At 43.6% G+C, this 13,782-nt stretch overlaps 1 protein-coding gene across 3 annotated transcripts; it reads left to right on the top strand.

Moving 5' to 3' along the window:
• The first annotated feature begins 4,479 nt into the window (after positions 1–4,479).
• On the top strand, positions 4,480–13,775 carry LOC5520256. Of its 3 annotated transcripts, XM_032365271.2 has the most exons (11): positions 4,490–4,875; positions 7,306–7,691; positions 8,006–8,262; positions 10,139–10,339; positions 10,567–10,864; positions 12,033–12,083; positions 12,164–12,208; positions 12,273–12,335; positions 12,768–12,821; positions 12,891–12,947; positions 13,520–13,775. In XM_032365271.2, the coding sequence occupies exons 1-11, from the start codon at positions 4,810–4,812 to the stop codon at positions 13,608–13,610; spliced, it is 1,569 nt and encodes a 522-aa protein (XP_032221162.1). In that variant the 5' UTR covers positions 4,490–4,809; the 3' UTR covers positions 13,611–13,775. The 3 variants fall into 3 exon arrangements, with proteins under 3 accessions (XP_032221163.1, XP_048576214.1, XP_032221162.1); XM_032365272.2 differs by lacking the exon at positions 13,520–13,775 and having other exon boundaries at positions 4,480–4,875; positions 12,768–12,816; positions 12,891–12,932; XM_048720257.1 differs by lacking the exon at positions 12,891–12,947 and having other exon boundaries at positions 4,482–4,875.
• Positions 13,776–13,782: the final 7 nt, after the last annotated feature.

Below are 13,782 nucleotides of genomic sequence, written 5' to 3' on the forward strand. Positions count from 1 at the left end.
TTTCCATTTTTCATAGCTTCAAATCTCGGCCGATGACCAAACTATTTTTTTTTTTCCAATAGACTGAAGAGGCAAATAAAATGTTTTCTCGATCAGAGTAAAGGATTTTTTGCTGGAAATGCTTTAGTGCTCGCTAAAGGCTACCAACCCCAAGGAAATGGCGCACGCCTTCGCTAATTAGAGCCCCCACGAGCACCCCGTTTTTTATGCGAGACCCAGGCGAGACCGAGCATTTTTGGTCGTTGAATAAATCGAGCAGCGAGCACATCGAAAAATACAATGAGAGCAGCACGGCGGAAAAAAATTGCGCGTGATTAACCGACAAAATGGCATCAAAATGTTAGTGGGACATTAGGGGGGGGAGGCACAGCATCGCCTCTACTGGTTACGTGCCCTTATAATTTCTGGATTTTTTTGGGGGGGGGAGGGGCTCGGGTTGGGCTTTTTTTTTAAAAAAAGATTCCTATTTTATATAAAAGAAAGTATAATGTCGTTATTTAGAGCTAAAGTACTAAATGTTGAAAGAAAAAACACGTCTTCTGCACCCTTATGGTACTAAAACCCATACAGGAAATTCCTTCGTTAGGTTAGGTTGGGAAGGGGGCGTATTTTAAAATATTTAAATATTTTGCTCCCTGAGATAAAAGGCGTCAATTCAACCCAGATCTTTTTACTGGAAAACTCAAGATATGTTTCCTACTCGATTTCTTTCTCCCGTTCCAAAAACATTCGCTGGACCCTGGTGGTATGGCTTGTTCAGCTTTTTTCCTAGGAATTTAGGGAATTTTAAATGTGAACTTTAGAAGCACACTAGCATACACACATTGGCACCAGTCGGGCCAAGACGGGACGCTAGCACAGTCTATTACCCGTGCAGTTCGGCAACCATGGACAGCTGTTTCGTCCTTATTAGGACTCGTCAGCATGGCATAGCCGGTTTGCCTCAGTTAAACTTCATCGGCAAAATAAACTGCAGGGCGACTTCGACTCGAACGAAGTGCTTTAAACCACAGCTTAGATCCATGTGGGATCTAGAGCTGCGACCGGGCTAGCGTGATGCCAATTGTGCGGATCACGCATGCGACCTTTGCTAGTCTAAAACTCCGTCGGATAGCCAAACTATCCTTGCGAGTATGTATACATAAATGTGAACTTTAGAAGCACACTAGCATACACACATTGGCACCAGTCGGGCCAAGACGGGACGCTAGCACAGTCTATTACCCGTGCAGTTCGGCAACCATGGACAGCTGTTTCGTCCTTATTAGGACTCGTCAGCATGGCATAGCCGGTTTGCCTCAGTTAAACTTCATCGGCAAAATAAACTGCAGGGCGACTTCGACTCGAACGAAGTGCTTTAAACCACAGCTTAGATCCATGTGGGATCTAGAGCTGCGACCGGGCTAGCGTGATGCCAATTGTGCGGATCACGCATGCGACCTTTGCTAGTCTAAAACTCCGTCGGATAGCCAAACTATCCTTGCGAGTATGTATACATAAATGTGAACTTTAGAAGCACACTAGCATACACACATTGGCACCAGTCGGGCCAAGACGGGACGCTAGCACAGTCTATTACCCGTGCAGTTCGGCAACCATGGACAGCTGTTTCGTCCTTATTAGGACTCGTCAGCATGGCATAGCCGGTTTGCCTCAGTTAAACTTCATCGGCAAAATAAACTGCAGGGCGACTTCGACTCGAACGAAGTGCTTTAAACCACAGCTTAGATCCATGTGGGATCTAGAGCTGCGACCGGGCTAGCGTGATGCCAATTGTGCGGATCACGCATGCGACCTTTGCTAGTCTAAAACTCCGTCGGATAGCCAAACTATCCTTGCGAGTATGTATACATAAATGTGAACTTTAGAAGCACACTAGCATACACACATTGGCACCAGTCGGGCCAAGACGGGACGCTAGCACAGTCTATTACCCGTGCAGTTCGGCAACCATGGACAGCTGTTTCGTCCTTATTAGGACTCGTCAGCATGGCATAGCCGGTTTGCCTCAGTTAAACTTCATCGGCAAAATAAACTGCAGGGCGACTTCGACTCGAACGAAGTGCTTTAAACCACAGCTTAGATCCATGTGGGATCTAGAGCTGCGACCGGGCTAGCGTGATGCCAATTGTGCGGATCACGCATGCGACCTTTGCTAGTCTAAAACTCCGTCGGATAGCCAAACTATCCTTGCGAGTATGTATACATAAATGTGAACTTTAGAAGCACACTAGCATACACACATTGGCACCAGTCGGGCCAAGACGGGACGCTAGCACAGTCTATTACCCGTGCAGTTCGGCAACCATGGACAGCTGTTTCGTCCTTATTAGGACTCGTCAGCATGGCATAGCCGGTTTGCCTCAGTTAAACTTCATCGGCAAAATAAACTGCAGGGCGACTTCGACTCGAACGAAGTGCTTTAAACCACAGCTTAGATCCATGTGGGATCTAGAGCTGCGACCGGGCTAGCGTGATGCCAATTGTGCGGATCACGCATGCGACCTTTGCTAGTCTAAAACTCCGTCGGATAGCCAAACTATCCTTGCGAGTATGTATACATAAATGTGAACTTTAGAAGCACACTAGCATACACACATTGGCACCAGTCGGGCCAAGACGGGACGCTAGCACAGTCTATTACCCGTGCAGTTCGGCAACCATGGACAGCTGTTTCGTCCTTATTAGGACTCGTCAGCATGGCATAGCCGGTTTGCCTCAGTTAAACTTCATCGGCAAAATAAACTGCAGGGCGACTTCGACTCGAACGAAGTGCTTTAAACCACAGCTTAGATCCATGTGGGATCTAGAGCTGCGACCGGGCTAGCGTGATGCCAATTGTGCGGATCACGCATGCGACCTTTGCTAGTCTAAAACTCCGTCGGATAGCCAAACTATCCTTGCGAGTATGTATACATAAATGTGAACTTTAGAAGCACACTAGCATACACACATTGGCACCAGTCGGGCCAAGACGGGACGCTAGCACAGTCTATTACCCGTGCAGTTCGGCAACCATGGACAGCTGTTTCGTCCTTATTAGGACTCGTCAGCATGGCATAGCCGGTTTGCCTCAGTTAAACTTCATCGGCAAAATAAACTGCAGGGCGACTTCGACTCGAACGAAGTGCTTTAAACCACAGCTTAGATCCATGTGGGATCTAGAGCTGCGACCGGGCTAGCGTGATGCCAATTGTGCGGATCACGCATGCGACCTTTGCTAGTCTAAAACTCCGTCGGATAGCCAAACTATCCTTGCGAGTATGTATACATAAATGTGAACTTTAGAAGCACACTAGCATACACACATTGGCACCAGTCGGGCCAAGACGGGACGCTAGCACAGTCTATTACCCGTGCAGTTCGGCAACCATGGACAGCTGTTTCGTCCTTATTAGGACTCGTCAGCATGGCATAGCCGGTTTGCCTCAGTTAAACTTCATCGGCAAAATAAACTGCAGGGCGACTTCGACTCGAACGAAGTGCTTTAAACCACAGCTTAGATCCATGTGGGATCTAGAGCTGCGACCGGGCTAGCGTGATGCCAATTGTGCGGATCACGCATGCGACCTTTGCTAGTCTAAAACTCCGTCGGATAGCCAAACTATCCTTGCGAGTATGTATACATAAATGTGAACTTTAGAAGCACACTAGCATACACACATTGGCACCAGTCGGGCCAAGACGGGACGCTAGCACAGTCTATTACCCGTGCAGTTCGGCAACCATGGACAGCTGTTTCGTCCTTATTAGGACTCGTCAGCATGGCATAGCCGGTTTGCCTCAGTTAAACTTCATCGGCAAAATAAACTGCAGGGCGACTTCGACTCGAACGAAGTGCTTTAAACCACAGCTTAGATCCATGTGGGATCTAGAGCTGCGACCGGGCTAGCGTGATGCCAATTGTGCGGATCACGCATGCGACCTTTGCTAGTCTAAAACTCCGTCGGATAGCCAAACTATCCTTGCGAGTATGTATACATAAATGTGAACTTTAGAAGCACACTAGCATACACACATTGGCACCAGTCGGGCCAAGACGGGACGCTAGCACAGTCTATTACCCGTGCAGTTCGGCAACCATGGACAGCTGTTTCGTCCTTATTAGGACTCGTCAGCATGGCATAGCCGGTTTGCCTCAGTTAAACTTCATCGGCAAAATAAACTGCAGGGCGACTTCGACTCGAACGAAGTGCTTTAAACCACAGCTTAGATCCATGTGGGATCTAGAGCTGCGACCGGGCTAGCGTGATGCCAATTGTGCGGATCACGCATGCGACCTTTGCTAGTCTAAAACTCCGTCGGATAGCCAAACTATCCTTGCGAGTATGTATACATAAATGTGAACTTTAGAAGCACACTAGCATACACACATTGGCACCAGTCGGGCCAAGACGGGACGCTAGCACAGTCTATTACCCGTGCAGTTCGGCAACCATGGACAGCTGTTTCGTCCTTATTAGGACTCGTCAGCATGGCATAGCCGGTTTGCCTCAGTTAAACTTCATCGGCAAAATAAACTGCAGGGCGACTTCGACTCGAACGAAGTGCTTTAAACCACAGAATTTTAAAACTGGGCCTAAAATTAGATTTAGAGCATGTTTAGATTTTATTGCCTTTTGTTTGTGGCATGCGCGAAGGTCGGGAAATTATTTTTCCGGATGAAAAACTCCGAATAAAAGCTGGCAAGAAGTTTCCCTCTATGTGTTGGGTATCCTGTGGTACATTACACAAGACGCCGGAAATCCTGATGGGGAGAAATTGAGACTGGAGATAGAGTCTGTCGTCACATATCATATAGGTTTATTGATGACTAACAAAAATGCTTTTATCTCGTTCACCGTGGGACCTCAACATCACACAACACACGTGATGGTAAGAACACAACGAGAATGAATAAAACTCTGCTGGATTTTGGTTTAAATCGGCAAATGGTGTACAGAAAGACTGTGTGTAGCAATGAGATCATTTTTAACATCCACGAACCATGGTTTGCTAGTGAGTGTGTTCTTAAATGCACTCATAACAACATATTCTACTGGTAAGCATATATGTACTATGACCTGGGGCTTTTAGCATTGTTTTCATGATTTTAGAAACATGTTTTTACATATTAATACACGGGATAACTACAGTTTATTAACAGATGGACATTAAGAACATATGTACTATGACCTGAGGCTTTTAGCATTGTTTTCATGACTTTAGAAACATGTTTTTCCATATTAAAACACGGGATAACTACCGTTTATTAACAGATGGACATTTCTAGCTGATTGGCTCGTTCAAGTTTGCTAAAGACTGAATACTCGCGTCCCTGAAAATCACTGTTCGCGCGGTTTTGCGCATTTAATTTGGGTTACACCTAAAGGTAATGAAGCTGATGCGAAACACATGCGCAACAGTTCTTCGGGCTGAAGACAACTGACAGTTATTATTTTTACTCAAAAAGATGATATATCGATCCCGCGCCAGCATCAGTAATAGACCGTCACAGGCGTAGACTGATATTAGGTTATCTTTATAAGGATCTTCAAATGTATTTGTGTGATTGCGAATTAGAGGGAATTCCACTGTTTCCACCGTGGTACTGCCGACAATATGACATACCTCACACGAGTTCCGCACGAAAAACAAAAACAAAAAAAACAATTTCCTCAAAGAGATAGAGCACGTAAAACCCCTTGACCCATTGAGACTTATCATAGCATAATACTCTTACAATCTACATTTAATAAAATCGCTGTCAAATCTTCTGAAGGTTCAGGCCTTTTCGACTAATTCTTTTAATTCTTATCACCAAAACAAACAACCCAGTAGTCGTCATTGAAAAACGCAAAGTATTACTTTCTTATTTCTATAAGCTATGCTTTTATCTATAGCAGAATTTCCAAAGGAAAAGATATGTTTGTAGCAGTCATTTGGAATTTGTTCAGGCATATCTTCATTGATCAGACAGTAATCAAATAGATAATGACGCTAATTAAATTTCCATGTTTTGTTAAGTGATATCTTTAATTAGATAAAAAGTAATAGGATTCCCAATTCTTAGTATTTGTAGATGCCTATCAAACCGGAAAAATGATCGAAAAAAACTATTTTTCTGTTTTAAAATCTTGATTTAAAAGTTTTTTTCCCAGGTCCCGCCATTGCCAACAAATCTTAGAGATGTCGCGCGCCATTTGCAAAAGCCGTCAATGCGAGCACGAATTCTTTGCGCTCTTGACGCTATTTTGTAAACATATGACAGGCCGAGTTATTCCGCGGTCATTTTTCCCCTCCCCGAAATTGCTTAAAAATCATAACAAAGTTCCTGAAAATAATGATAAATCAAAATATAAGTCTTACCTAAACTTGCCCTTAACTTGTGCTGTTATTTGTTAATTTGGAAGCCTAGAAGTTGATCGAAGAGATCTCCCTCTAAGCAAAGGTTCAAATACAGAAAAAAATTTACTTATAATGAACTGAGGCTGCCAGTGATGACTATCAGCCAAATGCCCGGCAAGTACTAAACATAACAAGTTGTGTTGCCAGCTGAGATGCCCGCTAGCTTCACTATGGTATCTGCAATACTTTGAAAATCGTTTTATTTGATCTATTGTTGATGAGAAAGACTAAAAGATTGACGAAGGACTACAGACAAGTATGGAATAACTAGGTGGTATGACTAGAGAGACTGTAGAGAAACTGTAGAATGACTAGGTGGTATGGATGAAGAGACTACAGACAAACTGTAGATTGACTAGGTGGTATGAATGAAGAGACTACAACCAAACTGTACAATGACTAGGTGGTATGAATGAAGAGACTACAGACAAACTGTAGAATGACTAGGTGGTATGAATGAAGAGACTACAGACAAACTGTAGAATGACTAGGTGGTATGAACGAAGAGACTACAGACAAACTGTAGAATGACTAGGTGGTATGAACGAAGAGACTACAGACAAACTGTAAAATGACTAGTTGGTATGACTAAAGAGACTACAGACAAGCTGTAGAATAACATAAATAAAAGGGACTACAGACAAACTGTAGAATAACTAGGTGGTATTACTAGAGATGGTATTACTAGGGGGATCAGGGAAATAAATCGAAGATCAAAACAAAGTTGAAATGGTCAAGATTAGTTTCGCTGAATGGCCAAGAAGTCTCGGCAAAACTACTGCCACTTCAACCTTGCGTTGATTTATTGTCTGTCTCCTATTGTTAAACTATTGTTTGTTTACTATTGTTCGTTGAAATATTGTTTGGTTACTATTGTTGACTATTGTTTGTTTACTATTGTTGTAATTTTTCATTAAGGCACTAGACTGGCCCGCAGGGAGTTATGGGATTCCTAGAGCTGTTGACGGATGTCCAAGATCCCTGACTACTTCTTGGAAAACTGGCGTTCTTTTCCAAGACTGTGAAAACACCAATCCGCAAACAAGCCGGTCCCCCAGCTATCACTTGGCAGGGTTTGTCACTAAGGACGTGCAGCGAGAGTTCTGTATCAAAGTCGATACATTCAACGGCGCAAATAGACCCCCCTGGCCAGTTGGACAGTATTGTGTGTATCAGGGGGAAGCAGGATGTCCTGTTGGGCTAGACTCAGGGTGGGTGGTATGGGACGACGAGAGAAATGATAATGGGACTAATAGAAATCGCCGTAATGGGACCCTACCAAAAGGAAGATACAGTTTGCAAACGTGAGTCTCCGTCTGTCTGCCTGTCTTGTCCACCCGTCTATCCGTCCATCTGTCCCTTCTATCTGTCCTTCGGCCTGTCTTTTCCCCCGTCTGTTTCTGTCAGTCGGTATTCCTGTCCTTCGGCCTGTCTTTTCCCCCGTCTGTTTCTGTCAGTCGGTGTTCCTGTCCTTCGGCCTGTCTTTTCCCCCGTCTGTTTCTGTCAGTCGGTATTCCTGTCCTTCGGCCTGTCTTTTTCCCCGTCTGTCTGTCTAAATGCCAAATATTATAAACCGACTTGCTATAATTGATCTTTCTCATGCTTTTTTCTCTTATAGGAAAATTTTCTTCTGCTGTAGCACCAAGGGAGACAAGCGCACTGCGATTGACCTCCCCCTGGTCTCGCCCTTCTACCTAATAGCGTACGCGAGTAGTTCATGCCAGAGAGTCAGGGGGGCTACGGCCACGAGGGAATTTATTTATTACGAGACAGAATACTACACTTTGTCTACAAAGAATGACTACGGGGGCGCCCACCCTTACCGAGTGACAAGGTCTCGCTACGGGCACACTATATACTACTGCTATTATAAACGTAAGTGAAGGCATGGGTGAAGGCATTTAAGTGTATTTGTCTATGACTTGTTTGTTAGCGATAGGTGGCAATATTGTGTGGAGTCACGAGGTCTCTCTTCGATCAAACTATTTAGTACTGCTATTATATACGTGAGTTTCTGGTTACAGTACGACGCTCGTTACACGTTTAAACCGACCCGTTATTACGTTTATAATCCAATAAGAACCGGAGAAAAGTGCTATTTGATTGACAACTTCTCTAGCCAATAAACGTGGCAAAGAAATGAGCATCAGAACACGACGGAATTCTTCTATAAAGTCTATTTCAATGAGGACTGTTCCCCTCGCATGGTTTAGATGAGTAATTGTCTGTTAAATTCGGTGGCCCATGTCGCGTTTCGCACTGAAGTGTATCTGATTGGGTATGGTGTATAAAGGGTATGGTGTATATGGTGTATATAGGGTATGGTGTATATAGGGTATGGTGTATATAGGGTATGGTGTATATAGAGTATGGTGTATATAGGATATGGTGTATATAGGATATGGTGTATATAGGGTATGGTGTATATAGGGTATGGTGTATATAGGGTATGGTGTATACAGGGTATGGTGTATACAGGGTATGGTGTATACAGGGATGGTGTATACAGGGTATGGTGTATACAGGGTATGGTGTATACAGTGTATGGTGTATACAGGGTATGGTGTATACAGGGTATGGTGTATACAGGGTATGGTGTATATAGGATATGGTGTATCTAGGGTATGGTGTATATAGGGTATGGTGTATATAGGGTATGGTGTATATAGGGTATGGTGTATATAGGGTATGGTGTATATAGGGTATGGTGTATATAGGGTATGGTGTATATAGGGTATGGTGTATATAGGGTATGGTGTATAAAGGGTATGGTGTATATAGGGTATGGTGTATATAGGGTATGGTGTATATAGGATATGGTGTATATAGGGTATGGTGTATATAGGGTATGGTGTATATTGGGTATGGTGTATATAGGGTATGGTGTATATAGGGTATGGTGTATATAGGGTATGGTGTATATAGGGTATGGTGTATATAGGGTATGGTGTATATAGGGTATGGTGTATATAGGGTATGGTGTATATAGGGTATGGTGTATATAGGGTATGGTGTATATTGGGTATGGTGTATATAGGGAATGGTGTATATAGGGTATGGTGTATATAGGGTATGGTGTATATAGGGTATGGTGTATATAGGGTATGGTGTATATTGGGTATGGTGTATATAGGGTATGGTGTATATAGGGTATGGTGTATATAGGGTATGGTGTATATAGGGTATGGTGTATATAGGGTATGGTGTATATTGGGTATGGTGTATATAGGGTATGGTGTATATAGGGTATGGTGTATATAGGGTATGGTGTATATAGGGTATGGTGTATATAGGGTATGGTGTATATAGGGTATGGTGTATATAGGGTATGGTGTATATAGGGTATGGTGTATATAGGGTATGGTGTATATAGGGTATGGTGTATATAGGGTATGGTGTATATTGGGTATGGTGTATATAGGGTATGGTGTATATAGGGTATGGGGTATATAGGGTATGGTGTATATAGGGTACGGTGTATATAGCTCTGTTGACGTGCACGGGAGGGACTGGAGCCTAGGAATCCCAAGAATGTTTCCTAAGGGAGAAACTCACGGGCCATAAAAAGATGGACAAATCCAAGGCACAAGTTTACTTGCGACGCATGCAAACGAGGACAATATTTTCATACAGTGTTTTGAGAAACTTTTTATCGCAAAGTGTTGCGTTGTTTCCGTATGGCCCATTTATCAATCAGTGAGAGCGCACATAGGAATGACAAACGTTGAGCTACTGTATTTTATCTTTGCAGCTAACTATTGTTCACCGCTGACTCCAGTTAATAACAGTCACGTATACCCTGCTCGCTGTGCGCGGGCGCAGAGCAATGCATTCAGGGACACGTGTTACATTCGATGTAATCCCGGGTTCGTCCCGCGGGACGGCGGGACCCATTCCACGCAGTGTGGAGAAGACGGAACCTGGAGCGAGCCCATTCACGTCACGTGTCTTTGTAAGTAAATTACGTCATGTGTGGCACAGGTAGCCCATGCGTTATTAGTTTTAAAGGCCTATCCCCTGAAAAATGTTATGATAGAGTTTCATTATACATCTGAGATCTCAAATCGGCCGCTAAGGAGACTATAATTAAGCATCTTGAAACGCACCCCTTATCCATAATGCAATGCAACGTTTCAAGGTATCACTTTCATGTTTGCCATTATGTATTTTATCCTTCAGACAAGCCCTCACTAACGCTCATCTCCCAGTCATCAGCCAAACGAGAAAACAAAACAACTGCCTTTTCACAATCCTCAACACATGCCATGACGTCAACAGTCGTCACAGCAACCATTTCCAGCTCCGACACTACCACTCCATCTTATCGGATAAGCCCTAGTGTTCCTATGGTGATGCCAAATCAATTGACCAATGGCATTGGGAGGTTAAGGTCCGTTTATTCACGTGGGCGGCTCGTGGCAGGCGCAATCAGTGCAGGGGTTGTTTGTGTCGGAGTGATAGCCGTGTTTGTCTGGAGGTAAGAATCACGCAACCCTTACTAAGGTGTGGCGCATTTTGAGGGTTGTTTGTGTCGGGGTGATAGCCGTGTTTGTCTGGGGGTAAGAATCACGCAACCCCTTCTAAAGTGTGAGGGTTGTTTGTGTCGGGGTGATAGCCGTGTTTGTCTGGGGGTAAGAATCACGCAACCCCTTCTAAAGTGTGAGGGTTGGTTGTGTCGGGGTGATAGCCGTGTTTGTCTGGGGGTAAGAATCACGCAACCCCTTCTAAAGTGTGAGGGTTGGTTGTGTCGGGGTGATAGCCGTGTTTGTCTGGGGGTAAGAATCACGCAACCCCTTCTAAAGTGTGAGGGTTGGTTGTGTCGGGGTGATAGCCGTGTTTGTCTAGAGGTATGAATCACGTAACCCTTTATAAGGTGTGGCGCATTGTTAGGGTTGTTTGTGTCTGGGTGATAGCCGTGTTTGTCTGGAGGTAAGAATCACGCAACCCTTTTTAAGGTGTGACGCATTGTGAGGGTTGTTTGTGTCAGAGTGATAGCCGTGTTTGTCTGGAGGTAAGAATTACGCAAACCCTTCTAAAGTGTGAGGGTTGGTTGTGTCGGGGTGATAGCCGTGTTTGTCTGGGGGTAAGAATCACGCAACCCCTTCTAAAGTGTGAGGGTTGGTTGTGTCGGGGTGTCCTATTTTAACGTGATGTCTGTCTTGTGACGTGACGTGATCTCTGTCTTGTGACGTGACGTGATCTCTGTCTTGTGACGTGACGTGATGTCTGTCTTGTGACGTGACGTGATCTCTGTCTTGTGACGTGACGTGATGTCTGTCTTGTGACGTGACGTGATCTCTGTCTTGTGACGTGACGTGATCTCTGTCTTGTGACGTGACGTGATCTCTGTCTTGTGATGTGACGTGTCTGTATTTTTAGTGGTGGTTTTGTCATGTGTGTGATTGTTTTTTGTGTGTCGATAGCGAAACGAGATATTTACGAAATTGAAACATTTTACATAAGCATCTTAGATTCGTTTTTGTTATATTCGTGTATCCATACCTATAAAGGAATTATATGAAAACAAGGAAACTTTGGGGTAACATTTCCTTTCTTCTTTTTAATTCCACTGTATCATTGATGAGGAAAGCTAGGGAAAGGTTTAGAAGAAAAAATATTTTATCTATTTATTTTTTATTTCATAGGTTTCGAAGAAGAAGGAGTCAGACACTAAAGGAAGGCGCGATAAACCCAAGGTAATACATTTCTGCTGTTGTCCGTCTCTCCATCACCACCTAACTCATTGCGTTTCTAATTATCCGATTCTGACTTCCAGTAAAAATCAGAATGGAATTCTACTGAAAGAAAATATACCAAATAGGTAGGCGAACTCAGTGGAAAAATTCATTTAAGAGAAAAGGATTGATTTGATTTTTTTGCTGTAGAGGTCCTCAACGCAAAATAAACTCGGATGAAAGACTCAACTCTCTCAATTCATGGCCTCATAGGTAGGGAAGAAGACTTCATTTATTACCTTATCTAGGAGTCCATCAGCTAACAATCAGATAACGTATAAGAATATAGATGTCACGTAAACAGCAGTCACACAATCTTCTCCTTCCTCCATATGCCTCCAACCTTTTCTAGTCTAGACGTCCATAACAAGCAATGGCTAGATGTCACGCAACCAATGGGGCCAACGTTCTAGACGTCCATAACAAGCAATGGCTAGATGTCACGCAACCAATGGGCCCAGTCAATTCTTGTATTTGCTGAGTGTGTCTGTGTGGGGGGAGGGGTGGCTGAGTCGGGGGGTGGTTTTGGGGGGGGCAAACAACTTTTTCTAGTATTTTGTAGAATCCTCGCTACCAAGCAGCAACCCGCTCAATAGCTAAAGTTTACAGATTACTTATCTCAGTTAGTGTATTTTTTTCCCTTAGATCCAGAAGTCCCACAGAGAGTCTTTTTAGTGAGCACAACCCTCTATATGTAAGGTAAGTGAATTAAATTACTCTTTTAGTTTCATCTATCAGGATGTTCATAGGCGTTTTGTCAATTTACAGTCTGGATGAGAAATTACTACATACAAGAAAATCATCACAAAATATTCTATACGAAAGGTATGCAAGTTTAAATGTTCTATGGCACAAATTCAAAAATTGTAATTCTCTAGATAGTCTACTTTCACGGAGCAAGAATTTGCTAAGAAAGAAAACGTTGAGCCTCCGGTTGCCGTCCATCGCTGATTAAGTTCTCTATTGTCTAGAGGTCGGGGGTGGGGTGGGGGGTGGGGGGGGGGGGGGGGTGAGAGGGCAATGGATGATTTAGTCATAGGTTGATACAGGATTGCACCTTGTATAGGCATGTCACCGTCGTCGTCGTTGGCACCCGTCCGTCTAGGGAGACGATGGTGCAGCTCCGCGTGAGCCTATCTGCACTGCCGGGTCTCTCCGGGCATGTGACCAATTCACAGAATATCTATTTAAAAAGAAGCTACCCTCTTTCAGTGTTAGAGTGGTTTTCATTAACCCGTGAAACGAAGTGTGATAGTCAAAGGGTAATAATAAGTAAAACACAAAAGAGAACAATAGAATCAGATCACAATAAAGTGTAATACGCTTAAGTGTAGTTAATAAAAACACTCTAACAGATCTGTACCAGTTCTCACTTAATTACCTCTTTACTTCAACAGCATAACCTTAAATCCACAACCCTCCGAATCAGACAGTAACCAACGACTAGCCGCCGAGAAGTATTATCGGTCACGCTTAGGCACGATGTGATGGGATCGGTCAAAGCTCGAAGGGAACTCGCAAATAACGCGCCAAGGCAAACCGACAACTAATGAATTGGTGTAGTCATACTTACTGCACATTCCTTCCAATTTATTTTTTAAAACTGAGAGTGTACAAATGTAATTAACCATTAAAAAAAACAAAAGTTTGCAATGGCCCG

The sequence above is a fragment of the Nematostella vectensis genome, chromosome 12 (assembly GCF_932526225.1).
Source record: "Nematostella vectensis chromosome 12, jaNemVect1.1, whole genome shotgun sequence".
NCBI lineage: Eukaryota > Metazoa > Cnidaria > Anthozoa > Actiniaria > Edwardsiidae > Nematostella > Nematostella vectensis.